Below are 15,548 nucleotides of genomic sequence, written 5' to 3'. Positions count from 1 at the left end.
CTTCAGTCCCTTATTCCTGGGGGCGGCGCTGCCCCCCTGAAAAATGCCGCCCTAGGCAAATGCCTTGTTTGCCTTGTAGTAAATATGCCCCTGGTACTGATATTATTTATTTATTTATTTCAGGTACTTATATAACGCCGTCAATTTACGCAGCGCTTTACATGTATATTGATATGTAATCCTTCTTCATATAAAATGTTCCCCACTGCATGCACAGAAAACTGAAAGTTAAATTTTTTGTAAAAATTAGAGTAGATTTTCTCTGCACCATTGCCATGTTAATTCACAAATTAAATTAAATGAAAAAAGAAAACTATTATAAACCTCGGTTCCTAGAACTGACATTTACATTAAGTAATGGCATCATGCCAGGTATGAGCCTAAAAAGCTAGACTCATGTTGTTACATGTGTAAGTATGTGCTAATTGCTGCAGGAGGTGTAATAGAAAACATTCCATAGTAACAGCAGGAGAAATAATATATTTACATTATAGTTACATAGTTCAGATTGAAAAAATCCAGTTCAACCAGTTCAACCAAAATAAAGTATACAGTATCTCCCAGAAGTGAGTCCACCACTCACATTTTTGTCAATATTTGATTCTATCACCGCTGAAGAAATGCTCTTTGCTACAATGTGACGTAGTCAGTGTACAGCTTGTATAACATGGAAATTTGTTGTCCCCTCAAAATAACTCAACACACCGCCATTAATGTCTAAACCGCTGGCAACAAAAGTGAGTCCACCCCTAAGTGACAAGGTCCAAATTGGGCCCAAAGTGTCAATATTTTGTGTGGCCACCATTATTTTCCAGCACTGCCTTAACCCTCTTGGGCATGGAGGTCACCAGAGCTTCACAGGTTGCCACTGGAGTCCTCTTCCACTCCTCAATGATGACATCACGGAGCTGGTGGATGTAGAGACCTTGCGCTCCTCCACCTTCTGTTTGAGGATGCCCCACAGATGCTCAGTAGGGTTTAGGTCTGGAGACATGCTTGGCCAGTCCATCACCTTTACCCTCAGCTTCTTTAGCAAGGCAGTGGTGGTCTTGGAGGTGTGTTTGGGGTCGTTATCATGTTGGAATACTGCCCTGCGGCCAAGTCTGTGAAGGGAGGGGATCATGGTCTGCTTCAGTAGGTCACAGTACATGTTGGCATTCATGGTTCCCTCAATGAACTGTAGCCCCCCAGTGCTGGCAGCACTCATGCAGCCCCAGACCATGACACTCCCACCACCATGGGGCCCCAGACCATGACACTCCCACCACCATGCTTGACTGTATGCAAGACACACTTGTCTTTGTACTCCTCACCTGGTTGCTGCCACACACGCTTGACACCATCTGAACCAAATCAGTTGATGTTGGTGTCATCAGACCACAGGACATGGTTCCAGTAATCCATGTCCTTAGTCTGCTTGTCTTCAGCAAACTGTTTGCAGCTTTCTTGTGCATCATCTTTAGAAGAGGCTTCCTTCTGGGACGACAGCCATGCAGACCAATTTGATGCAGTGTGCGGCGTATGGTCTGAGCACTGACAGGCTGACCCCCAACCCCTTCACCCTCTGCAGCAATGCTGGCAGCACTCATACGTCTATTTCCCAAAGACAACCTCTGGATATGACGCTGAGCACGTGCACTCAACTTCTTTGGTGGACCATGGCGAGGCCTGCTCTGAGTGGAACCTGTCCTGTTATACCGCTGTATGGTCTTGGCCACCGTGCTGCAGCTCAGTTTCAGGGTCTTGGCAATCTTCTTATAGCCTCGGCCATCTTTATGTAGAGACACAATTCTTTTTTCATATGTTCAAAGAGTTCTTTGCCATGAGATGCCATGTTAAACTTCCAGTGACCAGTATGAGAGAGTGAGAGCGATAACACCAAATGTAACACACCCGCTCCCCATTCACACCTGAGACCTTGTAACACTAACGAGGGAAAATGGCTCATTGGGCCCAATTTGGACCTTGTCACTTAGGGGTGGAGTCACTTTTGTTGCCAGCGGTTTAGACATTAATGGCGGTGTGTTGAGTTATTTTGAGGGGACAGCAAATTTACATGTTATACAAGCTGTACACTGACTACGTCACATTGTAGCAAAGTGTCATTTCTTCAGTGTTGTCACATGAAAGGATAGAATCAAATATTTACAAACGTGAGGGGTGGACTCACTTCTGGGAGATACTGTATATATATATATATATATATACACATTGTATACAGTCCGGGGGAGGGGTGGACTCACTTCTGGGAGATACTGTGTATACTGTATATAAAATAGAACAATAAAAGAGAAACCCTCCATATGCAGAACACTACACCCACAGCTGATCCAGAGGAAGGCAAAAAATCCCCATAAAGTATGATCCAGTTTGCTCCATCAAAATTCCTTCTTCAAACCCCAGAAGGCAATAAAATATTCCCTGGATCAACAATTTTTGGTGTTCTTGCCTATAAATATTAAAGTGATACTAAAGCTTTGTGTGTTTTTAAATAACAAACATGTCATTCTGAGGCCTCTTTCAGATGGACGTTCTGATTGGCTCTGCCTGCTCGTTTTTCAAGTGGACCTGATAGGAACCTCCATTCTCCTCTATGGAGCGGCAGGTGTAAACGGACATGTGTCCGGACATCCGATCCGATCCTCAAAAAAAAGGGACAGATGGGAATCCAATTCCCTTTCCGTCTGTCGGATCAGGTCAGACGGAAATGGACAAGTGGTCCGATTTTATCGGACCGTCCATTGAGGAGAGCGAACAGCTCTGTGTCTGGTCAGCACTTAGCAACAGAGCAGAAGCAGTCCATTCATCTGCTTGCTCAGCGGAGAGATTCCCTGCTGAACAAGTGGATCCACTAAATGGCTCCGTGCCACGTGAAAGGAGCCTTACCTGCTCTGTGCAGTGGTTTTGCACAGAGCTGCCCCGATCCTCTTCTTTTCATGTGCCTGATGGTGCTTCTTGCTCCTTCCCCTCAAGCAGCACCCCCCAGGGAAAACCGTTCACCCTGGGGGCACCACTGTGTGCTCATCCCCGACCCGCAGTTCTATGCATCCATAAGACACAGAGCCGCAGGTTAGCACTGCCCCCTGCTCTCTCCTCATTGGCTCACTGGCTATGATTGACAGCAGCAGGAGCCAACGGGCTCCCACTGCTGTCACCGCCAATGAGGAGGAAGAGTCCCCGCAGAGCAGAGGCTGTTGAGAACGTCACTGGATCGGAGGTGCCTCAGGTAAGGATTGGGGGAGGGGGGGGCTGGGGGAGCCGCTGCAAACAGGTTTTTTACTTCCTTCAATGCACTGCAATCAGTGTTGTCACCATAGGACAGGAAGTACAATAGGTGCACAGGGGGATAATGAAGAGGGAAAAACCTGAAAGAGAAAACTAAGGCAGCAACCACATCTAAGGACTGGAAAGCTGAATTTTTTTTTTTTGGGGGGGGGGGGTTGGGGGTCACACTTTAACATATTTATCCATAGATCCTTTCTTTCCATCTATCATTTCTGTATTTTGATCATACCGTCACCTTTCATTGTATTATTTGACATTTAGACTGAGTTCTCACAGTGTGCAGTGACAGATGTTTGACTGCATTGTCAATACAAGAACACGGAGAAGACAATTGTATCCTGTGTGTCCCATTCACACTGCAATGTAGCCTAGGGGTGCTCTGCAGTGTGCCGCAATAAAATTCAGACGTGCTGCATTTTTATGACATTACACTTGACTACGGTATTGCAGATACTTAATGGCTGCCATAACCTTTGTTTCTTACCACCCCCTTTACTTGCGTCACCCCCCCCCCCAATAACAGACAACACAGTCTTATTACTTGGAATTCAAAAGGCCATCATAGCAGCCTTTTTTATTTTTTCCCACAAAGCAGGGGTGGGCAACTGTAGCCCTCCAACTGTTGTAGCACTACAAGTCCCATGAGGCATTGCAAAACTGACAGTTACAAGCATGACTCCCAAAGGTAGAGGCATGGAGGGCCACAGTTGCCCACCCTTGCCATAAAGTCTTTTATTGAAAACAGAAGGTAGCAACAAGAACAGCATTGCAAATTTATTTTCAAGTAATAACATTACATCAGAAAGAAAAGAAAGCGTAGAACAGTCACATACAGTCAGTTTACAGCAAAATACAACTCAATCCAACAATGAGTGACCACAGAGGAATAAGAGGAAGCAAACCATGGTTTGTAAAAAAAAAAAAAATAGTTCTATCAGCCTACTGGGTATAAAGAACAATCAATAATAGAATGCCACCCTCAGCTGTAGTACACCACAATTACAAATATAATGGGAAAAAAATAGAAGAGTAGAAAAAAAAAAGAAAAATCCCAAGAGATGGGCGAATAGCAGACAATTGGTCCTCCTCCACCGGCAAGCACATGACCTATCACTACAGAAATTCCAAAATTCCAAGAATGCCAAAGCTGACCCCCCTCTTGACAATGTCTGGGGGGAAAACTGAAGAGGGGCATCTCTAAATGCCCAAAGGAAGATCATTCAATAAAACCATTCAAACATTGCTCAGATAATCCGCAGTGAACATAAAGCCAGTCAGACCAAACTGTGAAATTTCTGTATATTTTCACATGAAACATAAATAAGCTCTTTCATTTCCTCAGTTTTACTGATTCTCATGAACCACTCTCTAATCGCTGGGACAGTCTGTGAGCGCCAGTGGAGCGGTATACACATTCTAGCCGCATTCACCATGTGCATGGCTAGGGACTTGGAATATGCCCTTTGAGGGAGGGTAGAATGATGCAATAGATAGTGAGATGGAGTAAAGTTCAAGGATACCACAGTAATTTGATAAATCAAAGCGGACCAAAAGGGTGTCAGAAGGTCACAGCTCCACCATATATGAAGCATAGATCCCTCCTGGTGTCAGAAGGTCACAACTCCACCATATATGAAGTATAGATCCCTCAGGGTGTCAGAAGGTCACAACTCCACCATATATGAAGCATAGATACCTCCTGGTGTCAGAAGGTCACAACTCCACCATATATGAAGCATAGATCCCTCCTGGTGTCAGAAGGTCACAACTCCACCATATATGAAGCATAGATCCTTCCTGCCTGCTACATTTCCAACACAGGTTAGATACTAAGGGGTAGCATTTATGCAAGAGCACCAGAGTCCTATACCATCGTGTTCTAACTTTATAGGCATTTTCCTGACCCTCTACGTTAAAGGAGCCCTTGTGTACTGATTCAGTAAGCTTTTCCCAGACATCCCCAGAAATGAGAGTTGGAGCTCCTTTTCCCAAGCCCCTCTTGCCTTATCCAGTACTTCCAAAGAGCAAGCCAGCAACATGGAATATATTGTGGAGATCAAAGGGGATTGGGGTCTCTTTCGAGTACACAAGGATTCAAAAGGCTTTAGAGATCTAGACCATAGTTGTATAGCAGTGGTAGGTTGTAGGAAATGCTTAATTTGTCTATATGTCCAGGATGAGAAGGACTTAGTAGGGGAGATGGACTCAAGATTTGATAGCGTGACAAATTTCCCCCAAAGAAAAAATTACGGCTCAAAAACATCTCTGTGAGGCCACTCTAAATTTAGGAACGTGCCCGAGAGCCCAAGAGGAAAATCTGAATTGTCTCAGAACGTTAAAGGACCAGGACTAGATGAAAACAGTGAGGATTTCCATGCCTCTTGAAAATTTTTAAGTGACAGGCCTATAAGACCAAAAGAATGTATACAGTATCTCCCAGAAGTGAGTCCACCCCTCACATTTTTGTAAATCTTTGATTCTATCTTTTCATGTGACAACACTGAAGAAATGACACTTTGCTACAATGCGACGTAGTCAGTGTACAGCTTGTATAACATGGAAATTTCTTGTCCCCTCAAAATAACCCAACACACCGCCATTAATGTCTAAACCGCTGGCAACAAAAGTGAGTCCACCCCTAAGTGACAAGGTCTAAATTGGGCCCAAAGTGTCAATATTTTGTGTGGCCGCCATTATTTTCCAGCACTGCCTTAACCCTCTTGGGCATAGAGGTCACCAGAGCTTCACAGGTTGCCACTGGAGTCCTCTTCCACTCCTCAATGATGACATCACGGAGCTGGTGGATGTTAGAGACCTTGCTCTCCTCCACCTTCCAATTGAGGATGCCCCACAGATGCTCAATAGGGTTTAGGTCTGGAGACATGCTTAACCAGTCCATCACCTTTACCCTCAGCTTCTTTAGCAAGGCAGTGGTGGTCTTGGAGGTGTGTTTGGGGTCGTTATGTTGGAATATTGCCCTGCGGCCCAGTCTCCGAAGGGAGGGAATCATTCTCTGCTTCAGTATGTCACAGTACATGTTGGCATTCATGGTTCCCTCAATGAACTGTAGCTCCCTAGTGGCGGCAGCACTCATGCAGCCCCAGACCATGACACCTCCACCACCATGCAGCCCCAGACCATGACACTCCCTCCACCATGGGGCCCCAGACCATGACACTCCCACCACTGTGCTTGACTTTGTCATTTATTGAAAACAGAAGGTAGCAACAAGAACAGCATTGCAAAATTATTTTCAAGTAAGAACATTGCATCAGAAAGAAAGAAAAAGCATAGAACAGTCACATGCAGTCAGTTTACAGCAAAATACAACTCAATCCAACATTGAGTGACCACAGTGGAATAAGAGGAAGCAAACCATGTTTTGCAAAAAAAAAAAAAAATTTTTCTAAAAGTTCTATCAGCCTACTGGGTATAAAGAACAATCAATAATAGAATGCCATCCTCAGCTGTAGTACACCACAATTACAAATATAATGGGAAAAAAATAGAAGAGGAGAAAAAAAAAACAAAAAAGAAAAATCCCAAGAGATGGGCGAATAGCAGACAATTGGTCCTCCTCTCAGGAAAGCACATGACCTATAACTTCAGAAATTCCAAAAATTCCAAGAATGCCAAAGCTGCCCCCCCATTGACAATGTCTGGGGGAAAACTGAAGAGGGGCATCTCTAAATGCCCAAAGGAAGATCATTCAATAAAACCATTCAAACATTGCTCAGAAAAATCCGCAGTGAACTTAAAGCCAGTCAGACCAAACTGTGAAATTTCTGTATTTTCACATGAAACATAAATAAGCTCTTTCATTTCCTCAGTTTTATTGATTCTCATGAACCACTCTCTAATCGCTGGGACAGTCTGTGAGCGCCACATTCACCATGTACATGGCTAGGAACTTGAAATATGCCCTTTGAGGGAGAGTAGATTGATGCAATAGATATTGAGATGGAGTAAGGTTCAAGGATAACATAGTAATTTGACAAATAAGGTTATGTACAGGGGACCAAAAGGGTGTCAGAAGGTCACAACTCCACCATATATGAAGCATAGATTCCTCCTGCTTGCCACATCTCCAACACACTCCACCGAAACCGCATTACTCAAACTCTCCAACGACCTTCTAACCACCAAAGCTAACGGCCACTATTCAGTGCTCCTTCTCCTTGACCTCTCCGTGGCCTTCGACACAGTTGACCACCCCCTCCTCCTCAAAAAACTACACTCCCTCAGCCTCAGATTCCCCTCTCTCTTGGCTCTCATCCTACCTCAACGCTCTTTCAGCGTTACCTATAACGCTACCACCTCCCCCTCACTTCCCCTCTCTGTTGGGGTCCCTCAAGGCTCTGTCCTCGGGCCCCTTCCCTTCTCCATCTACAACTCCTCCCTTGGCCAACTCATACACTCTCACGGCTTCAACTACCACCTCTATGCCGACAACACACAAATCTCTCTCTCAACCCCCCACCTCACCCCCTCGGTCTCTGCCCGAATCACAAACCTACTAAACGACATATCAGACTGGATGTCGCTCCACTTCCTTAAACTGAACCTCTACAAAACCAAGCTCCTAGTCTTCCCCCCAGCCCGCACACCACCCCCCATTGACTTCTCCATCACGTCCAACAATACCACCATCAGACCCACCCAGCAGGCCAGAGTACTTGGTGTCATTCTGGACTCCAACCTATCCTTCCAGCCCCAAGTCCAAACGCTGACAAACTCGTGCAGACTCCACCTCCACAACATCGCCAAAATCCGCACGTTCCTAACCCCAGAAACCACTAAACAGCTCATCCACTCCCTCATCATATCACGACTCGATTACTGCAACTCCCTCCTCACTGACCTGCCTCGCCGCTGGCTATCCCCTCTTCAGTCGATCCTGAATAAAGCAGCCAGACTCATTCACCTTACCAACCGCTCCATTTCCACCACCCCCCTCTGCCAATCCCTCCACTGGCTTCCGATTGCGCAACGGATCAAATTCAAAATCCTAACACTGATGTACAAAGTTGTCCACCATATTGCCCCAAATACATCACCGACCTAATATCCAAGTACCACCCAACACACACACTCCGCTCCTCACAAGACCTCCTTCTCTCTAGTTCCCTGGTCTCCTCCTCCCATGCCCACCTCCAGGACTTCTCCAGGGTGTCACCTATCCTCTGGAACTCCCTGCCCCAACCCATCAGACTATCACCTACTCTACTCTCCTTTTAGGCGCACCCTGAAAACCCACCTCTTCAGGGAAGCCTAGCCCACCCCCTACTAATTTACCGACCTCCTCTACTCTTTCTACCACTCCATCCCCCACAGCTATCTCCTCCTGTGCCACCATCCCCTCCTTCCTAGATTTCAAACTCCAAGGAGCAGGGCCCTCGAACCCCTCGTGTATCACATTGTATTGTTATTGTACTGTCTCATGTATAGTCTCCAATTGTAATGTACTGCGCTGAGCGAACTGTTGGCGCTTTATAAATACTGTATAATAATAATAATAACACAGGTTAGATACTAAGGGTTAGCATGTATGCAAGAGCACCGGAGTCCTATACTATCGTGTTCTAACTTTGTAGGCATTTGTAATACTGCAGAGTCAGGCCATCAGGACCGGGTCTCTTACCAGGCTTCATCTGTTTCAGAGCAGTAGGAAATTCTTCCAGGGAGAAGCTATGCTCAAGGTCACGAGCTACCTGGTGAGAGACAGCCTTTGGGCCATACTTTGCCAGAAATCGCCTAATATGCTGGGTATGGGAAATGGAAAAAGCTTGTGTTTCCAGTCGCAAATTATAAAGGCTCCTATATAACATTCAAAATGGCGTACTCTCTCCATTACGAGAAAGAAGCTTATCTTGTGGCCCTCTAAGGTCATGTATCTGTAGTGATGATCTCATCAACTGTACCGCCCTAGCCAATTATCTTCCACTTTTGTTTCTGTACTCGTAAAACACCCTGTGTCCTAACACATACCAACGTCTCGCTTGAGGGCCCAGTTCCTCTAGTAGAAGAGAATGCAATTGAGAAAGCTCCAGCAAGATCTGGCGTGCACAAGACTATTTGTGAAGATTTTCCAGCAGACATATGTGGTCTGTAGGACCCACGACTTTAGCTTGGTGGAGTTTCTTCACTTGGGCCGACAGAGCGAACAATTCCCCTCGAATCACACATTTGTGAGTTTCCCATAGGGATACTCGAGAGATGTTAGGGGAGTCATTTTCCGCAAAAAACATTTGCAACCTAGAGGACAGGTCGTGAACATTCTCCGGGTCTTTCGAGAGAACTGCAGGCAGTGTGCAAATTTTGGTCTGTTGGACCCATTCAGAGAAAGACAAAGACAGCGTAATAGGATGATGGTCAGATAGAAACATCGGCTCTATCGTAGCACGAGTCAGTAGGGGGAGGTTCCGCTGACAAAGAAAGAAATAATCTATTCTAGAGTATTTATTATGGGGGAGCCGTGTAAAAAGGTGTAGTCCTTTTCCGCAGGACGGAGCATATGCATAGCAGCCATTTTTACAACAATAAAATTCAACTTTATTAAAACTTACATCTTTCTTTTTTTTTTTTAAACATGTGAACATAACTGACCACAATGTAATTACAGTAACTAACCTCCTTAAAGTCTAAAGGTCTTTTAAGGCAACTTGTATTCAACCGACCGGCTATATCTACCACCACATAGACTTGAAGGCCCCCAGCCGCAAACCCACCGGCTCGAGGACAATTTAATATCCAGATAACCTCAATACAGCCGAAAGACTCTTAATATATGACTCCTTCACTTAACTAGGGAAGGTACACCCATACCCGAGATAGGCCCAACCCGCTCATTCTCAAACAGTTTTACCAGTCACTTCCTTAAAAGACCATGAGACCCCCGACCAACTGCTACGACACAACCCAACACAAAAACGAAAAACACCCCCCAAAAAAAAGGAGAAACAAGGCAATTAACACAAGGCTAAAAAACACCTGTAGCCAAAGAAGTATCATGGGTGGGAGGGAGGGAGAAGCTCGTTCTAAGATACCGCTTAGTGAATTATTTTGGTTCGAAGTTTGCGGTTGAACTTTCGTTAGGTTCCAATGTTCAACCTTGAACAGAACAGGGGGGTGTTCAGCCCATCACTAGTTGTGACCCTGTCATCTTATTGAAAAATGTTGGTCTCATCACTACAAATAATTTAGTTGGCTTGTTGTTCAGTGCATGTAAGCTGGCGGTTTTCTGGTGTTGATGCAGCAAAAACTGAGCACAACTTTTAGCATGTCTCGTAAACCTATAAGAACAATTGTAGGCGCTCCTTCAATGTAAATAAATATTCACCAAGAAAAAAAATTTGGCTACAGTGTAAACCTGGAAGGCAGTAAACAAAATCTCCTACACAAACAAAATGCAAAACAAATGCAATTAAAAAAATAAAACAAAATACAACATTTTAAAAGTTGAAAATCGCCAGTGGAGAAAAGTTCCCTTGTTTGTTATAAGCATCATACCGCTCTTTTACTTATTTATTTCAGGTACTTATATATCGCCGTCAATTTACACAGCACTTTACATATATATTGTACATTCACATCAGTCCCTAACCCTCAAGGGGTGTACAATCTAAGGTCCCTAACTCACATTCATACATACACATACTAGGTACAATATAGACAGGATCCAATTCACCTACCAGCATGTCTTTCATCTTTGGGGGGGGGGGGGGGCAAGTTATACAATAAGCCTTTCTCTGACAGGCTGTCCATGATAATAAATATGGAACCTATTTTTCTTCTATTTCAGTCAACAAGAAAGGGAATGGCAGAAGGGTGTCGCTCTGTTCAAGAGCTGCAAATTGCATCCAAAGTAAGAATCCCATACTTCTACCATTTGTTTGTGAAAAGCTCCATTGTGTGATTACTTTTTGGATAAATATGTACAGGGTTTAAAAAAAAAAGGAGTAATAAGGTGTATGTAAACTCCAACAATTAATTTCTACATGGTCCTTCATGATCGATTAAAGTGTTACTAAACCCGGACCCTGCATTCACTATATCCGGTCTCCCCGGACCCTGCATTCACTATATCCGGTCTCCCCGGACCCTGCATTCACTATATCCGGTCTCCCCGGACCCTGCATTCACTATATCCGGTCTCCCCGGACCCTGAATTCACTATATCTGGTCTCCCCAGACCCTGCATTCACTATATCCGGTCTCCCCGGACCCTGCATTCACTATATCCGCTCTCCCCGGACCCTGCATTCACTATATCCGGTCTCCCCGGACCCTGAATTCACTATATCCGGCCTCCCCGGACCCTGAATTCACTATATCCGGCCTCCCCGGACTTCGCATTCACTATATCCGGTCTCCCCGGCCCCTGAATTCACTATATCCGGCCTCCCCGGACTTCGCATTCACTATATCCGGTCTCCCCGGACCCTGAATTCACTATATCCGCTCTCCCCGGACCCTGAATTCACTATATCCGCTCTCCCCGGACCCTGAATTCACTATATCCGCTCTCCCCGGACCCTGAATTCACTATATCCGCTCTCCCCGGACCCCGCATTCATTATATCTGGTCTTTCTGGACCCTGCATTCACTATATCCGCTCTCCCCGGACCCTGCATTCACTATATCCGGTCTCCCAGGACCCCGCATTCACTATATCCGGTTTCCCTGGACCCCGCATTCACTACATCCGGTCTCCCCAGACCCTGAATTCACTACATCCGGTCTCCCCAGACCCTGAATTCACTATATCTGGTCTCCCCGGACCCTGCATTTACTATATCTGGTCTCCCCGAATCCTGCATTCACTAGATCAGGTCTCCCCAGACCCAACATTTACTATATCTGGTCTGCCACAGAACATGGAAATGCAATTATTTTAGTAAATATAAACTGCTAAATACCTTTTCTCATCAGCAGTATATGGCAGTCTTGTGACTTCTATCAGTGTCCAGCAGAGCACTGGTTAAAGCTTGAATTATTTTAGAATTCAGCTCAATGGTGGAAGCTATTTTAGCGAGTCTGCGCCAGTCCGAACTGTGGTTTTAAGGCTTGCCAGACAACTTTTAGTAGACAAACCTAAAGTGGTTGTAAAGGTTAAAGGTGTTTTTTTTGTTTTTTTTAACCTTAATGCATTCTCTGTTCTGTGGGTAAGGAATCTCTCCTCCAGCATGGAGTGCTGACTCTTGAGTGGAGCACCTCTCCTAATGGGAGCCCACACCTGTCCCTTGACGGGAGATCGCCTGTCTCCTGGATGAGGCACATACAGTACTTGTTTGGATTGAGAGCTCCTTAGCTGCTAATTGCACCAGTTTTTGTGGACCTTCTAGAGGTCCCCTAAAGGGGGATCTCTCTCACTCCTCCAAGACCCCCAGATTCCCTCAGTATCCTGGACTTGCCTAGTCATCACGAATCCCCCAGTCTCCCAGATTCACTTAGCCACCTCCGACCTTTCAGTCCTGTGGGTAAGGAATCTCTCCTCCAGCATGGAGTGCTGACTCTTGAGTGGAGCACCTCTCCTAATGGGAGCCCACACCTGTCCCCTGACATGAGATCTCCTGTATGGAGCACATACAGTATCTGATTGGATTGAGAGCTCCTTAGATGGTAATTGCACCATTTTTTGTGGACCTTCTAGAGCAGAGGTATCAAACACAAGGCCTGAAGGCCAAATCCGGCCCTCCAGGCCATCTCATGTGGCCCTTGTACCTCTCCTGCAGGTACCCCCTTGTCTCTGTCCCCACCTTGTCTTAGCAGTTGGCAGCAGAGAGGAGAATAGAACTCCTATGCAAAATCCTGCACCACTCAGTGCAGCTGCAGCACCCCCTCATTTCTGCCTCCCCTGGTCTCAGCTCTCAGCATGGAGTGCTGACTCTTGAGTGGAGCACCTCTCCTAATGGGAGCCCACACCTGTCCCCTGATGGGAGTACCTGTTTGGATTGAGAGCTCCTTAGCTGCTAATTGCATCAGTTTTTATGGACCTTCTAGAGTGTAAGACTGAGCCCACCACTCCCAAATAAAAGAGCTGAGGGGAGTGAGGTAGGAGTGCTGACATTCCATGACCATATTTTAGAGTCAGGCAACAAGCAACATTTTGCATAGCATGAAATCAAGATTTGATAGACATCAGACATGATATTGATTTTATGTGTATTCTCCTTGGAAAATGTAATGTGACTAATTTGCTTGTTGAACATTATAGCATAGGCATGTTTGATATTAAAGTAATCATGATTCACTTATACATTTAGTCATCACTTGTTATGATGGTAGTTGTATCATATCAAGATTTATGTGCTTTGCTTCCTGGACTTCTGCTAAGCTCTATTGTTTTTAAAGGCAGTTTTCATATGGCCATTATCACATTTTCTTAGGAGATATACTGCTAATGGGTTTAATGACACAGGTGAATCAGGCCTCTTCTGTGTTTGCAGGTGACCGCTTCCAGAAAGCTGTAAAGAAGAGTCTTGCCTTAAACAGAATTATCTCGTTGATCTGCCAGATTGTCAGCATTGTGTCAACCTTCCTCCCGGGTAAGGGATCATCCAGACAAACAAGACATGTGTACATTGTACAAACACAATTTGAAGACCACGAATCATAACACATCTGTTCTAGAAACCATAAAGTAAGGCCCGAAGCAAAAACAATTAAAATAAGTGTAGGGCATACATGACAGTGGGTATAGGGCACAGTACAGGAGGTGAGGGGTTAACCGGTTCCACACTACCCTATAGCAGAAATACTGTTACAGGGTGGCACGGATGTGTAAAATCACATGTATATATATGTGATTTTACAGTTCTGGGTAGGGGGCGTGCACAGTGGTGTATTTCGGTTTTGTTCTGCCCTAGGCACAGAGAGAGCCTGAGATTGACCAACATCACCCCTGCCCCCCACCTCGGAAGAACCTTCCACTACCTCCCCCCCAAAAGAGAGAAAGGCACTCATCTTCAAAGCTCCGGACATCCCTGGGAATGAGAGTCTAGCTCTACAACCTCATCCATCTGCACCAACCTCATTCACCACCACCTGTACTAATTTCATCCACCTGTACTAACCTCAACCACCTGCATCAATTTCATCCACCTGCACCAACCTCATCCACCTGTACCAACCTCATCCGCCTGCACCAACCTCATCCACCTGCACCTACCTCATCCACCTGTACCTACTTCAACGACCTGCACCACCTTCATCCACCTGCACCTTCCTCATCCGCCTACACCAACCTCATCCACCTGCACCTACCTCATCCACCTGTACCTACTTCAACCACCTGCACCACCTTCATCCACCTGCACCTTCCTCATCCACCTGCACAATGTCTTAGAGCATAAAACTCATTTGGCTCTCCGCACACAGTAGGGTGGCTTCATATTTGTGCCAGAATTGTGATCATGTGATAATTTAATGGGTAAGTTTACCCATTAAAGTTTTCATGAAAAATATCCTGGTCACCCCTCTGGCCCCTATTAGTTAGTGCAATTTTGTGACCACGCTGACCAATGAGAAGTGTTTCTCTTTCTCCTAGGACACCTTACTGGGAAAAGAAGAAGCCTCAGGTGTGCTTCTCATTTGTCCTAGCAGTCATTTGGTTGCTCTGACCAATGGGTGCTAGTCATCGTGAGCTTCATGATGGATACTCCAAGACTGTATATTGTGGTGTACGGTCTGGAGGGGTGGCCTGCTTATTTGGACTTAATTCACCTTTTCATCTCTTGTGAACATACCCTTTAAGTTGCCCTTTAAATGGGTGTTATGTAGTCAGCAGTGCCAATGGTTCCTTAGACCAGCCAGGATGGCGCTTTTAGAAACTAGATTCCCATGGCAAATTCCACAATTAGAGATTTGCCAGTATGGGCCTTGCTAAGTGGACCTTGGTGACACTAACAAATGAATGATGCTTTTATCTGGACTGGAATATGTCTGTGCAATGCCTATTATTCTCTGCTTATTACAATTACTATTACATTTTAGTTTTTTTAAAGACTTGATATGATTTATCTTTATTTTCACAGTATATGAATACAATCTAGTCTACCTCGCCATAGCAATTGTCTGTTTAATTATCCTGGCTTCTGAATGCACACAATTCATGTGTTTGACATTTATAGGTGAGTTCCTGATCTTTATAGGAGCCTTACTAGTAACAGAGATGTGTACTGTGATCGTGTAACGCAACCCTTTGGAGACTAGTTTTTACTCACACAATAAAAGTATGGGAATGTCTAATATGTATGGAATT

The 15,548-nt window shown here is 45.1% G+C and overlaps 1 protein-coding gene across 2 annotated transcripts in view; it reads left to right on the top strand.

Moving 5' to 3' along the window:
- LOC149435037 (uncharacterized) overlaps positions 1-15,548 on the top strand; it is a 72,143-nt gene that overhangs the window by 41,945 nt on the left and 14,650 nt on the right. For both annotated transcript variants that reach the window (XM_089663075.1, XM_089663073.1), the window contains exons 5-7: positions 11,087-11,149; positions 13,735-13,833; positions 15,322-15,417. In XM_089663075.1, the coding sequence (XP_089519201.1) occupies positions 11,087-11,149; positions 13,735-13,833; positions 15,322-15,417 (258 nt within the window). The remainder of the gene's footprint in view (positions 1-11,086; positions 11,150-13,734; positions 13,834-15,321; positions 15,418-15,548) is intronic.

The sequence above is a fragment of the Staurois parvus genome, unplaced genomic scaffold, assembly GCF_062004578.1.
Source record: "Staurois parvus isolate SC_StPar_1 unplaced genomic scaffold, SC_StPar_1.0 ptg001621l, whole genome shotgun sequence".
Classification (NCBI taxonomy): domain Eukaryota; kingdom Metazoa; phylum Chordata; class Amphibia; order Anura; family Ranidae; genus Staurois; species Staurois parvus.
The sequence above is the reverse complement of the archived record's forward strand: the minus strand, read 5'-3'. Positions and strand labels throughout refer to the sequence as shown.